Below are 27,383 nucleotides of genomic sequence, written 5' to 3'. Positions count from 1 at the left end.
ACCTCTGCACTAAATGCCAAGCCTGAGTCTCTTACTTCTCTTTCTGTAAAATGGGTCACACGTCTTGGCCTTTTTTTCCAACCTTGGGTATATATTTTATTTTGCTTTATTGTACTCCGCACAACTTGCTTTGTCAAATCATGAAACTAGGGAGGTTCCCCCTCCCCCCTATGGATAACTCTCTGCAAGAGTCCAATATGTTTGCCTCACTGAGGACAACAAGCAACTGCATCTGTGCATCCATATGATTGCTTAATCTTCTAGTTTCGTAAGATAATTATGGGACAGAAAAATGAATATCCACATGTAAATTCAAACCCTAAGCATCTGGGGTGAGTGCCCAGTAAGCTGGTGATTGAGGGAGAACTCTGCTCTTCTCAGCTGTGAGATGGCCTGAGATGTAACAATCCCATCAGGGGTATCTGTGTTAATCCATTGCACCAAAAACAACAACAGAGTCTTATTGCTCTTTACAGATAAACACGTTTATTGTGACCATAGCTTTCATGGACTGCAGCGCACTTAATCAGATTCACAAAGTTTTATCCTGAGTTGAAGGTCTATGTACACATGGAGCAAGTGGGGGGGGGTTGCAAATAGTGAGGCCCCATCTGCCCTATACATTCAAAGCAGTAAAGCAGCTTTCAGCAGGAACTGCACGCCATTGTGAACTCCTGAGGATTGATAACAGAATAAGGTGGAGGAGATGAACCACTTAATGGGTGCTAGAACTACAGACAACTTGGCTGCAGGTATCATTAAGGTGGGTTCAGAGTAAGAGAAGTGAAATGGATATAAGTAGAGCCCCTACCAGCTTCCCTACCAGGCAGATAGAGCCAAGCGGATCGATTTTCAAAACAAACATGATATCCTTGAGGAGAGGGGTTCTTTGAAGACAGGCTTCTAAGGCTCTGCTGTTGGTCTAGCTGCCTTCACAAGCTGCTTGCTACTCATAATGAACTCCTAAAAAACAGGCCTCTCAGAAGGGGGCAAAGGGGGAATGCTTTTCAACTGAGCAGGAATGACTGAGCCAGATGAATCATGAAAGGAGAACCCCCTGAGGATGCTTTCAGATCAAGTCATTTTCTAGGTCAGTTGTGAACTGCATGGGTAACTCTGCACCAGAGAGTCAGATGGCTCTGGGGTCGAAGCTCAGCCCTGAAGCTCACAGGGCAGCCTTGGGCATAGCTTGGAGACTTAAGAAACTGTTTCTCTTTCATAGCTAGGAGGAGAAGTTAAGGATCCAGAGTTTAGAGAGCTTGGCTGATGGTGTGAGAGGTTGCGAGAGACTTACCTAGGCTGCTACTTACTGATCTCAGAGACAAATCAGAGAACTTGTGGGCTGTAAAATCAATGGAGGGACCACAAAGGTCGACTTGGCTGGCTGCAGTCCATCCTGCAGGTGCAATGTTTCCTAAATGTGGAATGAATTGTTTTGATTTCTCAGTTGGGAGGAAAGGGAATTAGCCACATCTGTCACCCCAAAGCAAGCAGCTGCAACAGGAGAGTTATTTTCTATGTTAATAGTGCTTTCCTGAGGATTCTTTGGCCAAGAAGAATCAATGGAGATGTGCCTTTTACTTCCTGTACATTCAGGCTCTGGTTTCCAAAGCTTCTGCTGATCTCAGGGACCTTCAGCTCAGTGGCATGACACATGCTTTGCTTGCAGAAGGTCCAAAGTTCAGTCCCTGGCATCTCTAGTTTCAAGGACGAGATAGCAGATAATGAGATAATTCATTGGTCTTATGAAACCCCCCCCTCTTTAGAGGATAATGTGTATTCCATCACTCCACAATTAAGTGAGCTACCTCTACTGCATTTGGAGGCTGTCCTGTTCATTCTACTGAGTGGGCCCTAGGCATCACCCCCCAAATTCCTTCCCTAATAGCACCACAATGGCCGTTAAAATTGTCAAAATATGATGAGATGTACCGATGTGAATCACAAACCATGCACACATTCTCAGCCTTGAAATTACAGAACCATAAACCCATATTCTCAGGAACGAGTTCAGGACAACTCAGCTGACCAAAACCAACAGAATCATTTATCATCAGCAGCATCAGCATCACTGTTCTTAGGGCTTATCCAGACTTGTCATTGCCTTGCTACTTTCCCCCAGGAAAACCCAATCTTTAGCACGGAATATTGACGCAAACATCAATCAGCTTTTCTCCAGATGGACGTTTGCTCCAATTTATCACTAAAGAGTGGATTTTCCAGGGGGAAGCAGTGGATCAAAACTACTTGGATACATGTCTAGGTAGCAAGTGGAAGTGTGGACAAGCCCTTATTCCTAAGACCTGGGAATCAGCATCATCTCTTGATTTGTTCTGCAGTGGGGCGAAGCAAGGTGGTGAGAGGGTTGGTGCTAGTGCCCCTTGTGACTGATGGGGCATAAGGCAGAGAGGATCATGGAAGGAGCAGGCAGAGCCAACAAATTCTAGTTTTGTCCCTATCCTCCTCCCTGATGACTTCTACAAGGGGCAACACTGAGACTAAGGAGAAGGAAGCTTTATTTATTATTATTTTTCAGTGCTCTTTTTTCTAGAAAAATAGGTGCCGGTACTCACCATGAAGTTGTTACAGTAAGTGCCACACTTTTTTAACAAAACAACAACACCAAAAACAAGAGGTGACGGTACTGCGTAGCCTTAAGTACCCCCTAGAAAAAAGGCACTGATTTTTATTTATTAAATTTGTATACTGCCCTATATCTACAGGTCTCAAAGTTGTTAGTCACTGTCACCCTTGGACTAGTTGTGAGAAAGAAGGAAGGAAGGGCAAGGGTTGACTGAATGCAGACTGAGTTTGGTGGGGCAGTTCCCCATTCACTTAATGGACCACTAGGCTGAATCCACTTCCCTAAACAAAAACTTTTAAAGGAATACCTTTAGCATTCACACTTCCCTGAATTTTGTGATGCACTTCTTGTTAACCAGGCCTGTCTTTTATTCGTGCTCCTTTTAAACAGATCGTCTCTGAATTCTCTAAGGATTAGAATAACTCTTTGCCTGACATTTAATGCATCATAAACACAGAGCTGAATTTGTATAGTAATTGAATTTTACAGTCCAGCATTAGGAGCAAATAGACAAAAGCAATCAATTTTCCTCCAATAAAAACTCTAGGGATGTATTCCCCAGGTAGTGTTTCACAAGATTTCATGATATCAGAAATGTGGGAGGAAATAGATGTATAGATCACCTATGTGGGGTGCTTAATAAAAGACTTGGCTGGATCCCTAAATCAGAAGTGCATGGCTAAAGCACACTCTACGGCAGAGTTTTAAAGTCATAAAAGCAAGCAGCAGTATAGCATGGGAATATAGACTGTTCAACCTTTTAAATATTCCATGTAGTCTGCTAGCAGAGCTCCCCATTTTTTAAAAAAATGAGAAATAAAACCCCAATTAAAAAAGGGGAAATCCATAAAGTGTTGACTGAGGTCTGAGCATTCTCAGTAGCCAGGGGATGCTGATGGAATGTTTGGGAAGGGTTAAGAATTGGGGAGGAGGGGAGTTTGAACGGAGTAGCTGGAATCCTGACCAGGGAAGACTCCACACTGCAACATTTAGTTGCAAATCCCACAAGTTAATCCCTGCAATCACAGGCTGTGCACACACCGTAAATTTGAAGCACGTCAAAAGCATATTTTTCCTACAAAAGAGAATCCTGGAAACTATAGTTTAGCCCACATGAGTTATGATTCCCAGCACCCTTATAACAAGCTACAGTTGTCAGTATTCTCATTCTCTCTCTCTCTCTCTCTCTCTGTGTGTGTGTGTAGAGGGAAAATGTGCTTTAAATGTATGGCATGTTGGCAGCCGCAGTGTGCTTTACACTTGGTTTGGAAAGAAGGGGGGGGAACCTGTGTGCACGCTAAAGATTTATAGCTCGGAAACATCTCCTGCATCAATGAGCAGGTCAAAGCATATAGAGTGCAAAATCTATACTAATGCTATTAAGAGTAAATGAAAGTTTGGATGTGCATGCTGAGAAGAAGAAAAAGCAGGGAGGCAATGTATACTTGCTATCAACCCTCTTGATGTTTTTCTTATTGACTATGAACAAAACTACTTGGTATTCAAATAGGTGGAGAGGGGAACTTCAAGTGAATGACCTTGGTGATTGTGGTGGCAGTGGGAGGACTATAGAAAATTAGACCCCATCTGCACCATACATTTTTTTGAAAATGTATTTTTATTAAAGATTTCCTTGGTTTACAAAAGTATGTGCAGTGTCTCTCTTCCCCCCCCCCCCAGTAACATTTTTCACAGATCAGTTTCATCTGTTGAGACATTAGGAAGAAGAGGGGGAAAGAGGTGGAGAGGGGGGGGAGGTGAATGGGGGTGGGGTCGGGTGGCGATGTTTCTATTATACTTAATATATGTGGGGTTTTATGTCAGCATCGCTTGTGCAGGTTCTCTGCTATTCACTTGTGTTCCTTTGATGGTGAGAGAGGTTGGGGTTGGCCTAGGGTGGGGTTGTTTATTTGTGATTGGCTGTGGTGATCTTTGTTTTCGTGTGTGGGTGAGGTGGGTGGGTGTTTTGGATCAGGTTAGCCATATTGATTTGTATGCTGTTGGTGGATTATTGTCACTGTCCTGTTGGGCTGTGTATGTGATGCAGGGGAGCCATACCGGCGTAAAGGCGTCTTTGTCCCTGTGTCAGTTTCAGTTTATTGGTTAATTTTTCTAGTAAAGCTGTTTCCCATACTATTTGGTACCATTGGATTTAAAGCAGTATCATACCATTTTCAACAGCCATCACTTTCCCCTGAGAATCCTGGGGACTGTAGCTTGTTAATGGTGCCGAGAGCTGTTAGGAGACCCCATTCTCCTCACCAAGCTACAATTCCCAGAGCTCCCTGGGAAGGGGGACTGTTAAACTGTTATGGGAATTAAGAAGATAAGAAGAGCCAATGACACATCTAGCCCAGCATCCGGTTCTCCCAGTGGCCAACCAGATGCCTGTGGGAAACCTGCAAGCAGAATTTGAGCACTTTCCCCTCCTGTGGTTTCTAGTAATGGCATTCAGAAACATTGCTCTTTCCAACTGCGGGGGGCAGAATATAGCTATTGTCACTTGTAGCCACTGATAGACTTCTCCTTCATGAATTTTTCTATTCTTCCATCTAGGTTGATCGCCATCACTGCCTCCTATGGGAGCAAGTTTCATAGTTTAGCTATGTAGTGCATGAAGAATTGCTTTCTTTTATCTCCAAACATTTCATTGTTTCATTGGATTTCCATGAGTTCTTGTACTATGAGAGAGGGAGGGGAAAAAATTCTATTCACTTTCTCCATACCATCCATAATTTTATGAAGTTCTATCGTGCCATCTCTGACTTACCTTTTCTCTAAAGTAAAAAGTCCCAAACACTGTTCTGGTATGTGCTTGAAGAATCTCTTCTGCAAGACACTGATGGCCTGGAGGTGACCAAAGAGAAGATTGGATTTGTAACCAAGTCGGGTTTTCTGTCTTGCCTGAGACCATGCCTGCCCCTTAGCCTTCCCAAAATTAATTTCATTCACACTTAGCCTTCTCTGTGATGACACAAGCTTGAAAAATGTCTCTGCTTGCAACGGAGAGCGGGGAAACCAATTACACATGCATTATTGTTAAATCATTTACAAATGTAACTGGTGAGGATGTTGATTAGGTGGTGGGCATGAGAGAGAGTGTTGTGTTTGATAAATAATGTCTCTTTATGAAATTATGCAACTGTTTTTGCCTAAGGGGCGCATGTCCCAAGGAATGTTAAGTGTGCAGATTGCACAACATCCCTTTCAGGAGGATTCCTGTTTCAAAAGAAATCAAATTACTATTGCACAATTTAATCATCTCGGCTGTACACTGATGATGTGAACAACTCCTTGTGTGAACAGTTTTCCCCCTCTAGTTGATTCTGACTAACCATTAGGAATATCTTTATGATGATAAGAGCTGTTTGATAGTGGAATTAACTACCTTAGAAGCTGGTGGACTCTCCATCAGTGGAGTGGCACAATGGATGAAAAAGTGACCTTTGTACAGTAGGCTAGTTTCTGCGCGCGCGCGCACACACACACACACACACACACACACACACAGACCCCGTCTCTATCCTTCATTCATGCAAACAAGAAACACTATCACAGTTCAAGGACACAGTCCAGTCAGGCAAAAACTCTCAAGGAGGATGAAAGCAGAGGCAGTGAGGGAGTGTAGTCTGGGAAGAGTCCTGAGGGCCAGATGGAGCACCCTGGAGGGCCACATGTAATCCCCAGGCCTGAGATTCCCTACCCATGCACTGGAATGTGACAGAAAGCTGGGAGAATGGGAAGGATTGTTGGCAGCTAGTATGTGTGTATACACAAAATACGCTGCAAGGATATGCCCGGTTGCCATAGGCGACAAGGAATTCCTTAAAGGCAATTGGGCCGACTGTTGCAGGAAGGATGGAGCATTCTGTCCCTCTTCTGCACCTGGCATGGAAACTAAGAAGGCAGCCAGATGGGGGAAGTCCTCTCCACCATATCCAGAACACCAAGCTGTTGCAGAAGCAGCAGATAACACCATCATTCCTCTGCCAGCCTCCAGCAGGCTAGTAATTTTTTTGGGAGATCAAATATATATACAGCATGATTGTGTCTTCCACAGGGGTTCTGTTCTGGGGGTGGTGCAAATACGCAAAAATGTGTTTCTGCACCAGGAAAACCCAACACATTAGAGCTATCCACCTTGCGTACAGTTAATTTGTGAGATTTCAACCAGCCAGCTTTCAACTAAAGAAGTTTAAAATTACACAAGTTCATTGCATACATACTATGTGCGATTCACATTAGTATTCCAAATCATCCATTGGCTCTGTGTGCATGCAAGAGTCTTGATGTAAATGCAAAGTCAGGAACAGCTGTTGTGCAACCCCCCACAAGCTCCATCACTCATGGAGCTGTCCCAAACCTTTTGTCAGCAGCTTATTACATAAGGGGCAGGAGCCTTCTTCCCCAGAGTGAGATGACTGGCTGGATCCATCATCCTGGCACACACCCACACACCCCGAACCACTACCACAACAGCAAACTTACCCTGTGCACATGCCCTATTAAATCTTATGTGGAATAGTAAAGTGCTTTTTTAGAAACCTGGAACTTTCAGAACTCAACACCTGAAAGGAAGCTGCTTCTGGGGTGTGTGGGGAAACACCTGAAACAATTCAATTGCTGCCTCCAAAGTCAAAAAACAGGGAGAGAATGGCAAGTGTTAACACTGGCAAGTGTTATGGAGAACTGTCTTTGTCAGCATCAATTTATTATTGAGCATTTGTTGGGTCTCTCTGCTTCCACTCCAGACTGCTGCTGAATTGCTGGTATGCCCTGCAGTCTGCTCTAAGGATGAAGGGCTGGAGGATGCTGGAAAGAGAGAACAAGGGAGAGATTATGTCTAAGCCCTTCCCTCTTCCCTCCCTCCTCCTTCTGTCAGGAGGACCACACTGACAGCCCTCCAGGGAGGAAAAGCGGAGAGAGGGAGAATACAGACTTTGTCTCTCTTTTCAGTTGCCCAAGAAGATTCAGGGATGCCTTCCAAGACTTTGAAAGGGTCTTTGAGTGAGGGAATCAGTCTATAAAGGAGAGAGAGAATATCAAGAAGCAGATGCCGGCCAAGAGCAATTTTATTACATCCATGGAATCAGGGCAACAAATGTGCTTTGATGCTTCTCCATCACCCAGGAATGGCAACAATTCCTCGCAATGTGTTCTGCTCTTGCTGCTGGGGAGACAGTTGACCCGGACACAGCCCGTGTTTAGCGCAGTAAGTAACTTTGCGAAACTTCGTTCTGGAATGCTGTCAGCCTGCACCGGGAGGGATAGCAAGCCGGAGGCAGAGAGGAATAAGACTGGAGGGGTTTTGTGCTTACTCCCCATCAGCTTCAAACCTCTACAAAGGGGTTTGCTTCTCAGCATTGTATGTGTAATTGGTTTCCTGCGATGTCTACTTGAAGGGGAGGGGGGTCGTGTATGTATTTAGCAAGAATGAGACAGAATTCCACCTGCAGGCGGTGTCTGTGAAAAGGAGAGGATGAACACCAACCTAAGCCCCACAGTCTGCAATATGGGGATATTGATATTTGGACTACCTTACAGGGCTGTTGTAAAGGTTATAAGATAATTTGTGTGAAGAAATCAAATGCATACATCGTTGCTTTCAGCTTCCTCCTATGCTTTTCATGATTCACAGCAGCTCAGCAACTGTAAAACTTCAGGCTTCCCCGATTTTCTATTTGCTTTTGTTGCATCCATGGTAAAATGTGGAAGGGGCAGGTTGTAGCTCAGTGACAGAGCATCTGCTTTGCATGCAGAAGGTCCCAGGTTCAATCCCTGGCATCTCCAGGTAGAGTTGCGGTGGGGACCTTCTGGACTGAAATCCTGGAAAGCAGCTGCCAGTCAGTGTCAACAGTACTGAGCTAGATGGACAAATGGTCTGACCCAATATAGAGGAAGCTTCCGGACTCCCTGTGAATGTGAAATGGAACCAGTCTGTGGATGCTCAAGAGAATCCTGTTAGGCGCTTGTCAAACCCTTGAGAAGTTATTCACTTCTATGCTATTGCCGTTTCTGCTTCTCTCTCTTTTGGGGGTGTGCAAATGTGTATAACTTTAAAACATCATCAACAGAAGAACAACATTTAGAACTTCCAGCTAAGATGGGCAGCCTTTGTAAGCACTGCCGCCTGTTCTCTTAGGACAGACAAACTGCCATCATGTTAATTGATCCCTGAGAGTATCCTAGGTACCGTTGTACTACCTAGACGGATTTCTTGCTGAAATGCCATCATTCAATGAAGTTGATTTGCAGCAGATTCAGGGCAGGCAAAAATAAATCCTGCCCATATAAACATGATTAACTTATGGAATAGGGATCTAGTGAGGTGGGGGAGGGGAAGTGCTTAGATTTATTTTATTTTATTAGGATTAGACAAACTCAGGATGAGTTGGTCAGCCAAAAGCTTTTGGGCTTGATAGTTAAATAGAACTTTCACATCCAGAGGCTCTGTGTCTCTGAACACGAAAGGATCAGTACAAGCCAAAGAAGGAGACATCACCTTCATGTCCTGCTGGAGGCATCTGGCTGGTCTCTGCTGGAAAGTACAGGATTGTAAAGTTGGAAGGGACCTCAGGGGTCATTTAGTCCAACCCCTTGCAATACAGGAATCACAACTAAAGAATTCCTGGCAGATGGCCTTCCATCGAAGGAGAGTCTACCACCTTCTAATGTAGTCTATTCCATTGTCAAACAGCTCATACCATCAAAAAGGTCATCCTAATGTTTAATCAGAATCTCCTTTCTTGTAATTTGAACCCTTTGGTTCGGGTCTTTCCCTCTAGAGCAGCAGAAGACAAGCTTGCTCCATCTTCCATGGGACAGCCCTTCAGATGTTTGAAGATGGCTATCATATCACCTGTCAGCCTTCTATCCTCCAGGTTAAACATCCCCAGCTCCCTCAGCCATTCCTCATAAGCCTTGGTTTCCAGACCCTTTGCCATCTTGGTTCTCCTCCACTGCACACATTCCAGCTTGTCTATATCCTGGACCCAGACAACACTTTGGGCTGTTTTCACTGCGACACTTCTGTTCGCACTACAGGAGTGGCTGCTCCACCAGGGTGTCATTGAGGAGGACTTCAATATATAAGCAGATTTGAAGGTTATACATCAAGTTTTCCCAGGAATGAGGTTTGATTGAATCCAGTGGCTACCCTTCTTTTTTAAAAAATAATAATAATAGAATATGTCAGCAGAAACAGCTAAGGCATGCCATAAAAAAGGGGCGTGGGACCTTTTTCAGCCTGAGGGATGCATTCCCTGCATTCTGAAGGGAGCTTCCGGGCAACCTCCTAAGGGCTACATGCCAGTGGTGGGTGGAGCCAAAGGCAAAAGTGGGCGGAGCAATGGATTTAAAATTTACCTCAGTGCAGAAGGCTAGTTTCTGGACACACCCACATATCCCTCTCTATCCTCTGTCCAGGCAAGTAAGAAGAATTGCCAGAGGACACACTCCAGCCAGACAAAAGCACTTGAGGCTGTAAAGCCAGGCCAGTGAGAGGGTATGGCTCGTGTGTGGTCTGTGGAGAGTCCCGAGGGCCTGATAGAGAGGCCCAGCAGGGCCTGAGATCCCCAATCCCTCCTTGTAAATAAAGGGGTATTTTGTTGTTGCGTTTTATTTGTTTGCAAATTGTCCTGGCATTTCTTGTTGAAAAGAAAACTGGTATTAACATTCTAACAACTACAGCTGGTTATGAGAGACAGATGCTTTTGCTCGTGCAGTACATAGCCAAACTGTGGAACTCACTTCCACAGGAGGAAAAGATGGCCACCAGCTAGGGTAGTTTTAATACAAGATTGGACAAATTGGGGCTGCTAGCTACAATGGCTATGTTGTGCTTCTCTTGTCGGAGGCAGTATGCTGGAAATCACAGGAGTGGATAGTGCTCTTGTGCTGGGGTCCTGCTTATAGGTTGTCCACAGAGACCTGGGTGAACAGGATGCTGGACTAGATGCGCCATTGGCCTGGTCCAGCAGGGCTTTTCTTATGTTACCGTGTTCCTCATCTCACAATGGTCATGATCCTGTCTCTGTTTTCCCTCCTATTTCCACCTCCCTAGCCAGCTTGGCTCTGATGCTGCTTCTGTGCTGGAGCTCCAGTGACAACCCTCAGAGATGCCTATTCTCTCTGGAGGCAGTGACCACGACTACAGCTACAATTCCTGCACTTCCTTGAACCACCTGTTTCCCATCTCAGTGGTCGAGACTCCCCCCGCCAAAGGGGTCCACTACCAACGGGCCCAGAGGATTTACCACCCAGATCGGCTCGGGACAGTCGATCTGAAGAGGGAGATCATGGTCAACGTTGGCGGCATCAAGTACCTGTTGCCCTGGAGCACCTTGGACGAGTTCCCCGCATCCCGGCTGAGCAAGCTGAAGTTCTGCAGCAGCTACGAAGAGATAATCCAGCTGTGTGATGACTACGATGAAGACACGCAAGAGTTTTTCTTCGACCGGAACCCCAACGTTTTTGGGGTGATTGTCAGCTTCCTCGCGGCAGGGAAACTGATACTCCTCCACGACACCTGTGCCTTGTCCTTCCAGGAGGAGCTGAAGTACTGGGGGATTGAGGAGTCCAACTTGGAGAACTGCTGCTTCCGGAAGCTCTTCCAGAAGGCTGAGGAGCTGGCCGAGGCGCGCAGAGAGGAGGAGATGCAGATGAGCAAAGTGACGGCCTGCGTCCTGGAAGAGGAGACCAAATACGGCCAGTTTATGAACAAGCTGAGGGACATGGTGGAAAACCCCCGGTCGGGCCTCCCGGGGAAAATCTTTGCTTGCCTCTCCATCCTCTTTGTGGCCACCACAGCGATAAGCCTTTGTGTCAGCACCATGCCAGATTTAAGGGAAGAAGAAGACAGGGTGAGTAGGCCCTGCTTCGTATTTATGCTCTCCTTCCACTGTCACAGGCAGATGCTGGGAGTTCTTAGGTTTCATAAGTGGGGAAAGTGTCGTTCCACTCAGAAGGATCATAGCTCAGTGGTAGAGTATCGGCTTTGCATGCAGTTTCAATTCTTTCCATTTCCAGGTATGGCAGGGAGAGGCCCCTGCTTGGAACCACAAGAGCTGCTTCTGGCCCAGTGTAGGCAGTACTGAGCTATATGGACCAAAGCCGTGTTCCTACTACCCTGCTTGTGGGCAATGCATAGAACTCCCTCCCACAGAAGGGAGTGATGATGCCCACCAACTTGGATGGCTTTTTAAAGAGGACTGGATAAATTAATGGAGGAATGAAGCTATCAATGGCCACTAGCCTCTATTATGTCTCCATGGTGAGAGGGAGTAATGCTTCTGTGTGCCGGTTGCTGGAAACCACAGGATGAGAGTGTGCTCTTGTGTTCAGGTCCTGCTTGCGGGTTTCCTGCAGGCATCTGTCTGGCCACAGTGAGAGCAGGATGCTGGACTAGAAGGGCCTTTGGCTTGATCCAGAAGGGCTCTTCTTCTGTTCCTGTTACCATAAACATCACTAGTTATAGTACATCTGCAGACCTATGTTACATCATGATATTCTGCAGCCAACACTGCATGCCTACGTTTGGACTAATTCACTCATGCATTTTCCTCTCTTTTGCTTTTGAGTGTTGTACACTTGTTGCCAATGCACACAGGTTCAACTGTCCCCATGTGTGTATAATGCTGTGAATATGAATATGCATATGGATAGGGAGGGACATTGTGGTAGCACGCTCCACTTGCATATAGCTACATATATGGGGGTAGGGGATTTCTCTAGGTGATTGGGTTCCCTGCTTCTTTTTTCACTGAGTCACCTTGGGCCACTCACCAACTCTCACTCTAACCTGCCTTAAAGGGTTGTGAGAAGCTGGGCTATAAATACAAAAACAAGCAAATGAACAAACACAGGTCTCTTGGTCCTGGGTCAACACGCTAGCCACTGCACCAGGCTGGTACTCTGCTAATTTTATGTGTTTGTTGTGGTAAAGTACTTCTTGGGAAACTGCCCTATCTCTCAAGAGTGGCTCCTAAGTGTGGAAGTGTGTGTGTAGGCAGAATTATGCCCAGCATGAAGACTAATCTAGTTTTTCTAGGGAGTGGGGGAATGAGGTGGTCCAGGGGGGAAATAATCAAATGGTTCGTCAATGTATGTTAGAATGAGTGGTTCAACTTTCCCGGATTAGCAACAGGGTTTAATTTGAAATGAAGGCTGCTAGTAAGCTCAGTTCAGAGCAAGCTCAGAAACTGTGAAATGAGAGAGTAACACTTTTGCATATTCTAACTGGCTGGTGGGGAAGGAAATCATTCCTGCCTCTGCTAAACACCTTTTCACAGACACCATTTGAATTGCACAGGAACACAGAATAGAACTACTAAACCTATAAACCACTCCTTGGAGAACAAAAATCTATATTCACACAACAGTGCCTCTGAGTATGTATAGGGTGCCCTTTCATCACCAATGAATCCGTCAAGCCACTGAGATTGGGCAAGATTCCTTAGACAGGGCTTGTGGATGCCTTAAGCAATCATTGGTTTTGCATTTGATTGTTTGTTTGCAAATACACGTTAAATGGAAGGGAAGCCAGTCCATTCACTAATGGTGATATTGCCATTTTTAATTTTTTTTTTAGAAAACAATCTCGAAAAATGCATGTTCTTTGTACTAAAAGGAATGAAAAAGGCTACAGTTGACTGTCGTTCCCTCCAACTGTATTTATTGTTACATTGATTCTTTTAAAGCCATTAGCATTCACTAATATTTTCTGCAAAAAGTATTTTTAAAATAAATAAAAAACCTAAGGAAAGCCAATTAAATTTTTGGCACAATCTTTCTTTCTTTCTTACAGAACAGCACATGTTTACTCAGACGTAAGTCCCTTTTTGTTCAGTTAGGGTTGCCAGGCCCAGACATAGCCAGCAATTGGCTGTTGGAAATAACTTTGGGCAAAACAAAACAAAAAAACTCAACAACAACTTTGCCCCCCTCCCTGAAAACAAAAGCTCAACAACTTTGCCCACAATATGGCAACCCTAGATCAATGCACCTACTCCCAGGAAAGCATATTTAGGAATGCAACCTTTCCCTTTTAAAGTGCCAGAATATTCTTTGTAGTTAAATCAGTGTTGTTTTTTCAGTTTGATCCAAAGCACATTTGCTGAGAAGTTAGTATTATGCAGGCTTCCTTGGAGGCTGAGCAAGGAATGCCCACAAGGTTCTCTAAACATACCTATGTGGTGCAGTGGTTTCGCTTTGGCACACAAACCTCCACCATGGAGAATCTGTGAAAATCCAGCAGTTGTTGGGCTTCAGCTCCCATCAGCCTGCAACCAGCATGTCCAAGGGCCAGGGATGATGAGAGTTGTAGTCCAACAACTGCAAGGCCATTAGTTCACTATCCTCACTGTTTCCTAACAGAGAATCTGGTCTCTCTCTTTATCACTTGAGTATTTTGAAATAGACTTTAGTGGTAGTAACAGCAGCAGAGGAGTAGAAGTAATAATAATAAGAATTCTGACCCTCACCATCTGCCTTTAAGGTACCTGGAGAGAGCAGTCTTATGAGATACACTGAAGTCATCATTGATGCATGAATACATTGGTGCAATGTGTATCAAAATAACCACATCGACACCACCACTACCTCCAAAACAGTGTTTATACAGATGTGCACATAAAGATATCTACACCTTCTTCCTACAAGGCATGCAAAATAATATCTGTGTCAAATGCACAAAATTGGTGATAAAGAGAGAGGAGAAAATGAGCTGCCACCTATGCGTGATCACAGTATTGCTGCATCATGTGAATTAATGCAGAACAGTTAATATCCCATTCCCATTGCGCCAACCTGTACTTAAAACCACAGACAAGCAAATCAGAATCACCTTCCTAAGGTAGCCAGCTGATCACAAACACTCCCCAACCCCACAAAAGCACAAGGCCACGGCTGGTTAAGAGCAGCCTAAGATGCAACTTTTGGGAAATTTCATGACACAGAGAAAAGCAACATCACTTCCTAATGTCCTCAGATCAAATAATGGTTGAAGGTAGTGCTGTAGCAGCTGGTTCATAGGCACCTTGGAAACTGCCTTACACCACTGTTCCCTCTAGCACAGAAGGCCCACACTGACTGGCAGTGACTCTCTAGGGTTTCAGCTAGGGAACTCTCCCAGCTCTAGCAGGAGATGCTGCTAGGGATTGAACCCGGGACCTCTTGCATGCAAAGCAGATGCTCAACCACTGAGCTAAGGTTCAAAAGCTAGAAACTGTACTTCACAAAGAACTCTAGAAAGCCGGTTTAAAAACATCCTGCTTCTTTTTGCCAGCCTTCTGTCGCTTTGTGTGTTTGAATCAGAGAATCATAAAAGAACCTCAAGGTCATCGTCTCTCCCGTGCTGATGCAGGGAATCCCTTGCTACAACAATCCTGCTGGATGGCCTTCCAGCCTCTGATTAAAAAACCGCAAATGAAGGAGAGTCCATCACCTTTTGAGACAGTTTATTCCACTGTCAAATAGCTCATACTGTCAGGAAGTCCTCCCCCTCTAAAGCTGGAGTGGGGAACATTTTTCAGCACTGCAGTTGCATTCCTTTGTGGGCATCCTTCAAGGGGGGGGGGCATCCTGCAGAGGAGAGCCAAGGCAAAAGGTGGGTAGCCCCGCTCCTGGCATGTGGCCCCTGGAAGGCTGCTCAGAAGGAAATGTGGCCCTTAGGCTGTAAAATGCTGAGCTTCGGTGAACCGGAGGTCTGACTCAGTAAAGCAACTAATCGTGAACTCAATGAGGCTGAAATCTGTGCACTGCTCTAAAGATGAATTATAACACCAAAGAGGCACAGAAATCCTTTGCAAAGCTTTTTCCTAGCATATGATTCAGATCAGCTAGATGCCTAGCTAGCTTGTGACATCCTAGGGACAAATGAGGCATGTCAGTTTATGGCCAATGTATGCTGTTTTGTAGCCCATGTCAGATCAGCCCAAGAGGTGGAAAGCCTCGTGGAACTCAGGCGGACTACTTGTCCAGAGTAAACATGTGTAGGATGAATATCTGCCCATTGTGGTGGAGCTTAGGGATGACTGTCTAAGCAAAAACAAAATAAAGGAGAACATATCTTCACTGTATATGTCATTAATTTACTTCTCCCCGCTTTTACTATGCATCATGCGGTACAACCAGTACAACTGTTTCCACATTTTAGCGCACTGTGGGAGGTGTGAAACAGAAAAAAGGCTGCTTGATTGCCTGACAAGTCATTCAAAGGGATGCTGGATGCAACTGCACCAATGGCCTGCAATGGAGTTTGGCATTTCTCAGTGAAAACTGCGGACCAGAGGCAGGGAAGGTTGGTTTTCAAAGAACTGGGTGACAGTTATCTGTCTGTTACTTGTAATGGTATATCTCTGAATAGCAGAGGCTGGGAGACAGCCTAGGGAAGTGGTTTTCAACCAGTGTGATGTGGCACCCTGGAGTGCTTCGAATGGTGGTCAGGGGTGCCATGGGCAACATTGGTCTCTGTCCCTCTTTCCTTTCCTCCATCCTCTGATGCAGCCTCTTGCATCTCTGCTTCCTAAAGGCTTGCATAGCTGTTTGTTGCAACAGCCCCAGCTACAAGCTCCCCAGGCATTGGGTGTCTCTGGGGCTAGCCAGGGGGTGCTTTCCAGGCCCTTGTGGGGCAGTGTGAGGTAGCACCTGTCTTTGGGTGCGGAGGGGGGGCAGCTCAGAGACCTGGGATGGCAGCAGCAGCTGCCCAGAGAACACCCAAGGAGAGGGCAGAGGAGAGGAGGCTGAGGAAATACTCCACAAGGGAGGGTGTTTGAAAAGGGATGAGAGACTGCCAGCTCTGCAGGCAAGGAGTGACATAACTGGGCTCCTGAGCCCCACAGAGGTGCTGCAGAATGACTGTAGCTGGTCAAGGGAACCAGGGACCCAAAAGGTTGAAAACCTCTGACCTAGGGAGTGGCTTTTACCTTCATGTTCTGCTAATGGGCTTATGCAAATTATGTGGTTGCCAGCTGCAGGAAGGACAGTGCTGGACTAGATGGGCTTCTGCTCTGATCTAGCAGGGCTCTTCTTATATTCTTACATGAATTAAGTTCAGTGGCAAGAGCTAAGAAAATGGCTTCACTTGTGCCAGACCTCCCTAGAGCATCAGGACGGAACTTATTTCAAATGTCAGGCCTTAACCCCAGAATGCGTCAAATGAGATGTTAATACACTTCACTTTAGGGCTGTGAACTGATTGTTTGTGTGATTCTGTTTGTTGTTTTTTTTAAAAGCTGGTTAATCATATAGTGACTAAGAATCAAATTTCCATGCTGCATAACAACTTGCACCATCAGATTAAGTTTGCACTGAAGCACAAGTTTCATTGGGTGTGCAACTTTTCTTTTCAGACTGAGGGAGGGAAGACCCAGAGCTCCTGAACCTAAATCCCCACCACCCACTATTCAGTCTTTTAATTCTCTCCTCACACAAAAAATAGGTTGTAATAAGGCTGTTTTTCAATGCAAACACATATGCCTTGGGTCTGATTTTTTTCAGGGGTAGTGGTGGGAGGGTTTAAAACTAAGCAAGCTGTCTGCAACATGTATTCTGCTGTGGAAGCAGAAAATAACTATCTTTTACAAAAGGGAAAAGTGCAAACAAGCACCCAGGATATTTGTGCAGTGCCATGGGTCAAATTGTTGAGCAGGTCAGAATCCCTTTAATCCAGGGGCTTTAGCACTGTGCTTTGCCTCTCCCCCAGCATTCCCACCCACGCATAATATTTCTGGGTTGTTATCCCAAATGCACAGGGTAATTTAAAAATGAGAGAGAAGAGGAATGATTCATCATCATCATCATCACCATCACCACCACTGGAAAATCATCAGAAACAGCACATTACTTTTAAGATCAAAACACTTATCTTTGATTGTTTGCACTGAGACCATAGTTGGATTAACTGTAGTACACATAAGTTTCCCTTAATGGGGCAACTAACAAACAAGGGGGGGGGGAAATAGCACAGAGGAAATGCTTTAGCACCATCCCTTGGTCCTCTGACTGGAATGCATCCCAAATGAAACAACCAAAGACCCCCATTTCACTGCTTATTGGGAGTTGAAATTTGCCACAGCAAGGTTTTAAGAACATAAGAAGAGTACCGCAGGATCAGACCAAAGACACATCTCTTTTATTTTTTATTTTTTTAAAAGATATTTATTAGAGTTTAAATATTACAAAAAGAAAAGAGGGAAAAAAATACATACAATGAACAGCTACAAAGCCTCAAAGACAAAAGAGAATACAATAAAACAAAACATCAACAGTACATCAAAACATTTTAAAAAAATGATAAAAAAGAAGAAGCAAAAAAGAAACCCCGTATTTTCATATCCACCTCTTTCATTTGCTTATTTCCTCGACTTCCTCACACCTCCTTTTTTGTATTCTAGTTCAATTAATTGTTCCAGCAAGTCCTTTCCCTCTTTCTCAAATTTAGTTCCATAATTTATCTTAACACAATTTAGCCTCAAATTTACACCTTTACCCAATGTCAATCTATTCATACTTAATTCTTTATAATATTTCTACTAAAGTCATATAACTTCTTTCCAGCATTCCTTCTAACATTCATTAATTTCACAATATTTCTGTAAATATACTTTAAATTTTTTCCAATCTTCTTCCACCGACTCTTCTCCCTGGTCTCGGATTCTGCCAGTCATTTCCGCCAATTCCATATAATCCATCAGCTTCATCTGCCATTCTTCCCTGGTAGGTAGATCTTGTGTCTTCCAGTGCTTTGCGATAAGTATTCTTGCTGCTGCTGTGGCATACATGAAAAAACCTCTGTCCTTCTTTGGCACTAATTGGCCCAGCATGCCCAGGAGAAAGGCCTCTGGTTTCTTTAGAAAGGTATATTTAAACACCTTTTTCATTTCATTATAGATCATCTCCCAGAATGCCTTAATCTTTGGGCACGTCCACCAAAGGTGAAAGAATGTACCTTCAGTTTCATTACATCCAACATTTATTATCGGGCAAATGATAAATTTTTGCAAGCTTGACTGGTGTTATGTACCACCTGTAAATCATTTTCATTAAATTCTCTTTTAAGGCATTACATGCCGTAAACTTCATGCCAGTGATCCATAACTGTTCCCAGTCAGCCATCATAATATTATGTCCAACATCTTGTGTCTATTTAATCATAGCAGATTTCACCATTTCATCCTGAGTATTCCATTTCAACAGCAAGTTATACATTCTTGACAAATTCTTAACTTTAGGGTCTAACAATTCTGTTTCCAGCTTTGATTTTTCCACCTGAAAACCTAGTTTTTTATCCAAATTATATGCCTCCATTATTTTATAATAATGGAACCAATCTCGTACTCTGTTTTTTAATTTTTCAAAGCTCTGTAATTTTAATCTGTCACCCTCTTGTTCCAAAATTTCCCAATACTTCGGCCATTTGGCCTCCATATTGAGTTTTTTCTGGGCCTTTGCTTCCATAGGTGACAGCCATCTTGGGGTTTCATTTTCTAACAAATCCTTATATCTTATCCAGACATTAAACAGTGCTTTTCTTACAATATGGTTTTTGAACGTTTTGTGGGCTTTGACCTTATCATACCACAAATATGCATGCCAACCAAATACATTATTGAAACCTTCCAAATCCAAAACATCCGTATTTTCAAGAAGCATCCATTCTCTCAGCCAACAAAAAGTGGCTGATTCATAATAAAGTTTCAAGTCTGGCAGGGCAAATCCACTTCTTTCTTTAGCATCCGTTAATATCTTAAATTTTATACGAGGCTTCTTGCCCTGCCAGACAAATCTGGAAATATCTCTCTGCCACTTCTTGAAACAGTCCATTTTGTTCAAAATTTGCAGTGATTGAAACAGAAACAACATTCTTGGCAATACATTCATTTTTATCACAGCAATTTGGCCTAGCAGTGATAGCTTCAAATTTGACCATATTTCTAAGTCTTTTTTCACTTCAGTCCAACATTTTTCATAATTATCCTTAAATAAATTCACATTCTTAGCAGTCATGTTGACCCCTAAATATTTCACTTTCTTAACCAATGTCAGACCTGTCTCCTTCTGAAACCTCTCTCTCTATCAATCTCATTTAGATTTTTCTCCAAAACTTTAGTTTTCGTCTTATTCAACTTAAAACCTGCTACCTGACCAAATTCTTGAATCAGTTCTAATACTCTTTTCGTACTTGATTTTGGCTCTTGTAAAGTCAATACTAAGTCATCTGCAAATGCTTTCAGTTTGTACTGTTTAGCTCCCACTTGTATACCTTTAACCAATTGGTCCCTTCTCATCATATTTAACAGAATCTCCAGGACCGAAATAAAAAGCAATGGGGAGATTGGGCAGCCTTGTCATGTTCCTTTCTCAATCTTGAATCCTTCCGTCACTACATTATTCACAATTAATTTAGCCTTTTGTTCTGAGTAAATTGCACCTATGCCATTTCCAAAACCTTTACCAACCCCCATCCCTGATAAATTCTTCTTCATAAAACTCCAAGAAATATTGTCAAAGGCTTTCTCCGCGTCCACAAAAATCAGAACTGCTTTAGTATTAATCTTTACTTGTAGCTTTTCTAGAATGTTAATTATATTCCTCGTATTATCAGACAAATGCCTGCCCAGGAGAAAGCCCGCTTGCAGACCAAAGACACATCTCGTGTGTCTCACAGTGGCCAACCAGATGCCTTAATGGGAAGGACCTGTTCTTATGTTCCTAAAATGCTTTATCGCAAGTCAGACCAATTTGTCCATCTAGATCACTATTAACTACATTGACTGGCAGTGGCTCTCCAGCATGCCTTTACTTTGGTGCATTTAAATGTTCTTCCATCAATACTGCTGGAGGGGAGGTTCCAAAAAATATCCTCTTGTCAATGTAAATGCCCCTGTGAATCTGGAGAGGTAGAACCAATATATCTGGTTCTTATGTACTGTTCCTTTTATTACAACGTACGTAAGATTCTTCTGAATTCCTTTTACAGGAGTCCCAGGATGATTGGCTGTGTTTTATGCCTTTTTACTCCTTTCAGATCAGAAAGCTTCCACCTCTTCCAGGGTGGCTAAATATTGTGATGCTGCACTGGGGACTAATTTAAGCAAACTTATAATTGTGCTTTCTATATCTGGAATTTTATACCATGACACAGTTACTAATGGTTGTATTGTTATGGTTTCTCTATTTTATTCTGTTTGAGGAATGGTTGAGGGAATTGGATCTTTAGGTGGGATTGGTACAGATCCCAGCCTCTGGAGCAGGAGATAATAAGTTTTCTCCATCCTCCATGTGGCAGCCCCTTAGATATTTGAAGATGGCTATCAAATCTCCTCTCAGTCTCCTCTTTAACAGACTAAACATACTCAGTGCCTTCAACCATTCCTCATAAGGCTTGATTTCCAGACCCTTGATCATTTTGGTTGCCCTTCTCTGTACACATTCCAGCTTGTACATGAGGATGAGACCATAAAATGAATGGAAAGTCGATTTTGCCTCTTTACTATCTTTGGTCACAGATGGTTAAACCATCCAGTCTCATCCTGCTCCTGTAATCACCATTTAGTAACATATTGGCTGGTGCCATGCCAATTCTCCATCAGCCATTATTTTTTTTGGATCTTAACATGTGCTGCTATTACAAAACCTGTGAAATTCTGGAAGAGCCTTCCAAAACAGTCTTGGTGACCGGGGTTGGGGAGGAAGATACTTGTTAAGTTTCAAAACCAAACCCTTTCTTCCCTGCCTACAAATGACATTTGTTGTATGTTCAGAGGGTAGTTATCAAGGTCAGGGACACATCTGTATTGAGACTGCTGACTACTGTATTGCTCAGGGATTGCATTCCAGGTGAGCATCATTGGGTGCTTGCTGTCAGTGATGTATAGCACTGCTGACCGTCTCGTTGCAGAACCATGAGCTGAAGTTTCATCCTATTGTTTATCCAAGGATCTCGGGGCAGCACACATAGTCCTTTGGACTTTAGCCAACAGTCCTGTAAGGTGGACTTGTTACAGTGGTACCTCTGGTTACATACTTAATTCGTTCCGGAGGTCCGTTCTTAATCTGAAACTGTTCTTAACCTGAAGCACCACTTTAGCTAATGGGGCCTCCTGCTGCTGCCGCACTGCCGCCACGTGATTTCTGCTCTCACTCCGAAGCAAAGTTATTAACCCGAGGTACTATTTCTGGGTTAGCGGAGTCTGTAACCTGAAGCGTATGTAACCTGAAGTGTATGTAACCCGAGGTACCACTGCACTAGTCTTAGAGAGACATTGACTGGTCCATGATCATCTAGCAGGTGTCCTGGTAATGTGGGGATTTGAAGCCAAGTCTATCTGGTCATAGTCAAGCATGCTAGTTGCTACACAACAAGGTCTCTCATGTATCTTTGAAATATCTGCCCTTCTGGCCTTACCTACTTACTCATATCTCTATCACTGCCGCCACCTAAAAATGCCCACTGAAGAGTGCTCAGAATATTGTTTTTCCTTAAGTGCATCTCTCATATATATATATATATATATATATATATGCAGGTTTTGGTGTCTTCGGGTGTCTTCCCGTGTAAGAGTCGGGGTGTCTGTGCGACGTTTCGACGAGGTCTCACTCGTCATCTTCAGGCTGGTGCTTTCGGCTTCTTGTTACTGGAACAGATATATATATATATATATATGGGCTAGTACCACTTCAAATTCAAAGCCACACATTCTTTGGAGGAGGCAGTTGTATAATAGTGCTATGCTGAAATCTGTAACACCCATTTCTCAGAGGCTTTCATCTATAAAAGAGGCTTCCATTTGTCTGCCTCATTCTCTTAAGTTTCTTTAGAACCTCAAGTTGGGCAAGGGTGGTATGTGTGAGTGTGTTTTCTTTCATCCCATTTCTACCCATTTCCCCAGTGCTCTGCACCCTCCCCAGCTTCCCACACTTCCTGATCTGAAAAAGCCCTGTGAAAGGAGCTCCTTTACGATGCCTTCTTGTGGGCTTTGATTGAAAGTGAAGGAACCAGGGAAGGCTGCAGAGCAAAAAACCCTGGTGCCATGATTTGTAGAACAAGAGAGAGAGGACGCTCACAGGCACCACCTGACCACCTCAAAAGTAAGGTCAGTGCACATATACACGAACATGAATGCACACACACACAAAAAGAGAACCCCCCCTCATCCTTTAGAATTTCACCAAAATGTTCTCTCCCCATTGATAATTTCCAAATGCAATTTCTTTTCTCATTAACTTGATGGAGACCAGTGCGGAGGGGGGGGCTGCAGGAGACATTTTTGGCACAGCGCTGTTGAATAACCTTTGCTGTTAAATGGTATGACTGAACAATACCTTCTCAGTGATCCATAAGGAAATGTTAGAATTCTCTCTGAGCATATCCAGATTCATTATTCAATGAAGAGGAGGGATTCAGGGTTGCCCACAAAAGCCTTTGTGGTTAAATGATATTGGCTTACGACCACATATTCAAAGGCCAAAGTGACCTATTGGAGGTACTTAATTTTTCCCATTTCTGTTCTCAAGTTCTCACCTTGGACAGTTTGATTTAACTAGAGCCTGGGCTTAAATATTCAAACAAAAGCAGCAATGCAGGAAAAGTGACTCAGCAATCCTCATGGCAGCAATGCAGTCAGGGGATTTGAACAGCTCTTGCTTGTAAGAGGGTTGAGGACAAGGCAGATACAAAATGCCTAAATGGTAGAAGGTTCCTCCCCCGCCCGCCTTTCTTCTAGGCAAGGAATTTTCACAAGCCACCTCTTGTTAGAAGCTGGATTCAATGGGTTTGCAACTTCACCCAATTAGCTGGTCAGTTACAAACGTTGGTTAGTCACAAAGTGCCTTCCATAAATCATTCAGCCACTTGCACCTTTTGAAAATTATTTCTGTATTACGTGCATGCATCACAACTTCATTGCCTTAAAGACAAGGGCCACATCAGCATCCACAACTAATAGAAATAAAACATCCAATATATATCAACAAAAAGTGCTGTCAGATTGTGGGTTGTATGAGCAATGGTGGCTACTGAGACTCATAGGAAGTGGCAGGGATCACAGCACATGGGAAGCTGCTGAACCGGTGGCCTAATAAATCTATAATAAATAATAACAAGGTAAAATAGGTTGTTCCTATATCCCTTTTATATGCAGGCATTTTCCCAGAAGGAGAGTCATGTAAAGATCCAAATGTAGCAGATGGCTGGTAGGAGGGTGCGTCATGAGATCAAGAGATGTTTATTATCTACTCGGAGTCTTGGGAGCCCTGGGAATTGGGGAGCCCTAGGAACTGACATTATATACACATTCCCCTCTAATATAATGTATTTTTGCACACATTGTTGTGTTGAAGAACTGTGCCATAAAATTCAGAGAAGTGTGAATTTCAAAGGATATCTATGTTTTCTGGGTTGCACATTGGTTCAAGAAATGTGAATGAGATAGCTTCTCATTAAAATGCAAACAAAACTTCTCCCTCATCACTAGGACTGGGTAACACACACGGTGTACATTACAGCCTCTGTTGTATTTTTCTGATTTATTTTTTTTAAAGGAGAGAGACGTCCATTCATTCTGACCTCTTTCTTGTCCCCTTCCGTATGCAGGGCGAATGTTCCCAAAAGTGCTATTACATCTTCATCGTTGAGACCATCTGCGTGGCTTGGTTCTCCCTGGAGTTCTGCCTCCGATTCATCCAGGCCAAGAGCAAATGTCAGTTTTTCAAAGGTCCTCTGAACATCATCGACTTCTTGGCCATCTCCCCATATTATGCATCCCTCATTGTGCTGGATGATGAGCCCACTGAAAAAGACAGCAGGCCGAGCGGGAGCTCGTACCTCGAGAAGGTGGGCTTGGTGCTACGGGTCTTACGTGCCTTGAGGATACTGTATGTCATGCGCCTTGCTAGGCACTCTTTGGGATTGCAGACTTTGGGCCTCACCGTCCGGAGGAGCGCAAGAGAGTTTGGCCTGCTCTTGCTCTTCCTGTGTGTAGCCGTCACCCTCTTTTCCCCCCTGGTCTACCTTGCAGAGAACGAATCTGGGAAGATCCTGGAGTTTACCAGCATCCCTGCCTCTTACTGGTGGGCTATCATCTCCATGACAACAGTGGGCTATGGGGACATGGTACCCAGGAGCGTCCCGGGCCAGATGGTTGCCCTAAGCAGCATCCTGAGTGGGATACTCATTATGGCTTTCCCAGCCACCTCCATATTCCACACATTCTCCCACTCCTACTCCGAGCTGAGGAGGGAGCATGAGCGGCTACAGTCCCGAATCATGAGGCTAAAGAACGCCAACACTTCTGGTGAGAGTGACACACTGAACGAGAGTGAAAGCTTCACTACGGATGCAACTGGCTCACCCATCAAGTACATCTACAAAGGATAATGAACATCCTGCTGCAAAATAATAATAATAATCTGTGTACTGTAATGCACAAAGCAAAGCAGTTAGCCCAAGGCTTGCAATTCGCCATTTTCAAATGCAATTGCTTCTGCAAAAGTCTGCCCGGGTGAAGCTTAAAGCACATTGCTGAGAACAGTAACAAACAATGCTCAGGCAGTGCCAGCAATAGCAGGGAGGGTCTGGGGTACTAAAGAGTGCTGATGATGTTAGGAGCCCCACGTAGGAGTCTGGCTTACAGGCTGAGCGAGACATACACTAAGCTGTAGCCCTAGACTAGATCAGAGGTGGGAAACCCTTTTTCAGCCCAAGGGCCATGTTGCTTCATAGGAGACCTCCTGGAGGCCACATGCCAGGGGTGGGCAGGGCCAGGGCAAAAAGTGGGTGGAGATAGAGACAAAGGTGAACAGGGCCAGGTGCAATAGTGGACGGAACAACAGTTGTGTGACTTTTTGCCTCTGTATAATAGGCTGTGTTCCAATCATGCAAAAACCAAAGGTTTCTACATGTGCACATCTATACCAGGAGAAACTAGAGGCTTTATCAAAGTTAAAGGGCATAGTTTGGCCAGGTAAAAGCACTTCAGGGGTGTGTGGAGCAGGGTTGGTGTGGAGTGTGTGAGGGACAGAGAGGGGAGCATTTTGAGAGCCAGATAGAGAGGTATCCCCTACCCCTAGGATAGGTGGTGATGCATCTTTTCACCAGGTATAAGCATGAGACAACTAACCCATCATGAAGGCTAGCTGAGCAAGACGGCACTCTTCATGAAAGACTTCCTTACATTAAGGGAGAACGATAATGAGCAAACCAAATGAACAAGACCCTGGAATGCCTTGAAAGACTTTTTGGATATTGACTTTTGACCTTTCCCTGCAAACCAGAGATTGTGTTTCATGTTTAAAATGAGTGCACAGCATCACACAGATCTCACCTTTCCAAAAATAAGTTTGCACATTATCAGAGTTTCCAGTCTCAAGAGTTGCAAAGTCCAGTAATCAAGGCAAGTGGAAACATCATGCCAACCAAATAGACATGGAGGAAAAGACACTCCATTGCTAGGTTAGCACACGAGGTACCATTTGTATCACAGGATAGGCAGCCCACAGAGCAATAAAAGTATGCTATCCTGAACCACTTTGCTGGGAGTAAGCCCCATTTAACGGAATGGGACTTACTCCTGAGTGGACACATGCAGGATATCACTGTAAAGAGACTGAACGCATGCAGTTAGAACTGGAGTGGTGAACATAGCCTAGAAGCCACATTCTCTGGTGGGCAGCCATCTGAGGGCCATATGCCATAGGTGGGTGGGGCCAGGTGCAAAAGAAAGCATAAGCATAAATGGAAATTTTGACTTGGTATAGCAGGCTAGTTTTTACACACACATGTGCACCCCTCCATCCAGGCAATTGGGAAGCATGTACAGAATTCAAGGATACATTCTGGCTAGGCAAACACACTCAAGGAGATTGCAAAACAGGGGCTGTAGGGAGTTGTTGTTAGGGAGGGGTGTTTGACCTGGAAAGAATACCAAGGGCTAGACAGAGTGGGGTGGTGCAATTGACTCCCAGGCCTGAGATTTCCCATCCATGAGTCCGAGAGAGGTTACATAAGAATCCAAGACAGATCCTGTTGGATCATACCAAAGGCCTATCCAGTCTTGCATTCTGTTACTCAGTGTGGACCACCAGAGAAGCCCAGAAGCCGTCTCCTTTTCCTGCTCTCACACCCCAATTGTTCTTTGGTGGCATACTAACTGGAGAGTCTATCGCGGCTAACACCCCCTGATTGATAGCTTAGTCTCCAATAATTTGTCCAATTGCCCATAAATTAATGGCATACCATGTGAAGAAGTCCTTTCTTGATCTTGTCCTGAACCTGCTGCCAATCAACATCATTGGCTGATCCAAATTCCATTTTTTATGAAAGGCCAGTCGTTCCATTAGGCAGAATGAGGCGGCCACCTGAAGCAGCTGATTTTGGCTGTCAGGGAAGGGCAGCAAATGATTAGTTGTTTCATTTGTTTTATTAGTGCCAGGAAAGGGAGAGGAGCTTGTAGGATTTCCTGCCTCAAATGCCAAAATAACTTGGCTAGCCTTGGGTACTATGCGCCTTGACTTAATGTCTTGATCCAGGCCTGGGGAGAGGGAGAAAAATTTACACTGCACCAGGCACCAATTTGTTAATTTTACCAGCAGTCACTCTGGTTAAGAGGGCTTTACACAGAACATATCCAAGAGCTAGATCAGGCACCAATCATACGATGATGCCTGCTTTATTGCAAGTCAAATCATTGTTCCATCTAGTCCAGTCATGTCTTCATTGATAGAGGCATCCCTACCATTAGGCTGAAGGGGGTAGCTGCTCAGGTGGCATAAATGTTGAAGGATAGAGTTGTGTGCTACATGT

At 44.2% G+C, this 27,383-nt stretch overlaps 1 protein-coding gene and 1 long non-coding RNA gene across 2 annotated transcripts; one reads left to right on the top strand and one right to left on the bottom strand.

Annotated features, from left to right (window-relative positions):
- Positions 1–7,263: 7,263 nt before the first annotated feature.
- LOC309537880 lies at positions 7,264–11,049 on the bottom strand. Its single transcript, XR_014222030.1, has 2 exons — positions 10,909–11,049; positions 7,264–7,396 (listed from the first exon to the last, which is right to left on the bottom strand). It is a non-coding gene; the product is annotated as an uncharacterized lncRNA (long non-coding RNA).
- Positions 7,410–26,956, top strand: KCNG4 (potassium voltage-gated channel modifier subfamily G member 4). The gene is made up of 3 exons (XM_082232946.1): positions 7,410–7,796; positions 10,647–11,445; positions 24,177–26,956. Exons 2-3 carry the CDS (start codon positions 10,702–10,704, stop codon positions 24,957–24,959), a joined length of 1,527 nt encoding a protein of 508 aa, XP_082089072.1. The 5' UTR covers positions 7,410–7,796; positions 10,647–10,701; the 3' UTR covers positions 24,960–26,956.
- The last annotated feature ends 427 nt before the right edge of the window (positions 26,957–27,383 follow it).

This window comes from Podarcis vaucheri (genome assembly GCF_965113315.1).
Source record: "Podarcis vaucheri genome assembly, chromosome: 7".
NCBI lineage: Eukaryota > Metazoa > Chordata > Lepidosauria > Squamata > Lacertidae > Podarcis > Podarcis vaucheri.
The sequence above is the reverse complement of the archived record's forward strand: the minus strand, read 5'-3'. Positions and strand labels throughout refer to the sequence as shown.

Coding starts and splice junctions, on each gene's coding strand:
- KCNG4 (XM_082232946.1), top strand. CDS start 10,702: ATGCCTATTCTCTCTGGAGGCAGTGACCACGACTACAGCTACAATTCC. Junction 11,446..24,176: donor TAAGGGAAGAAGAAGACAGG/GTGAGTAGGCCC, acceptor TTCCGTATGCAG/GGCGAATGTTCCCAAAAGTG.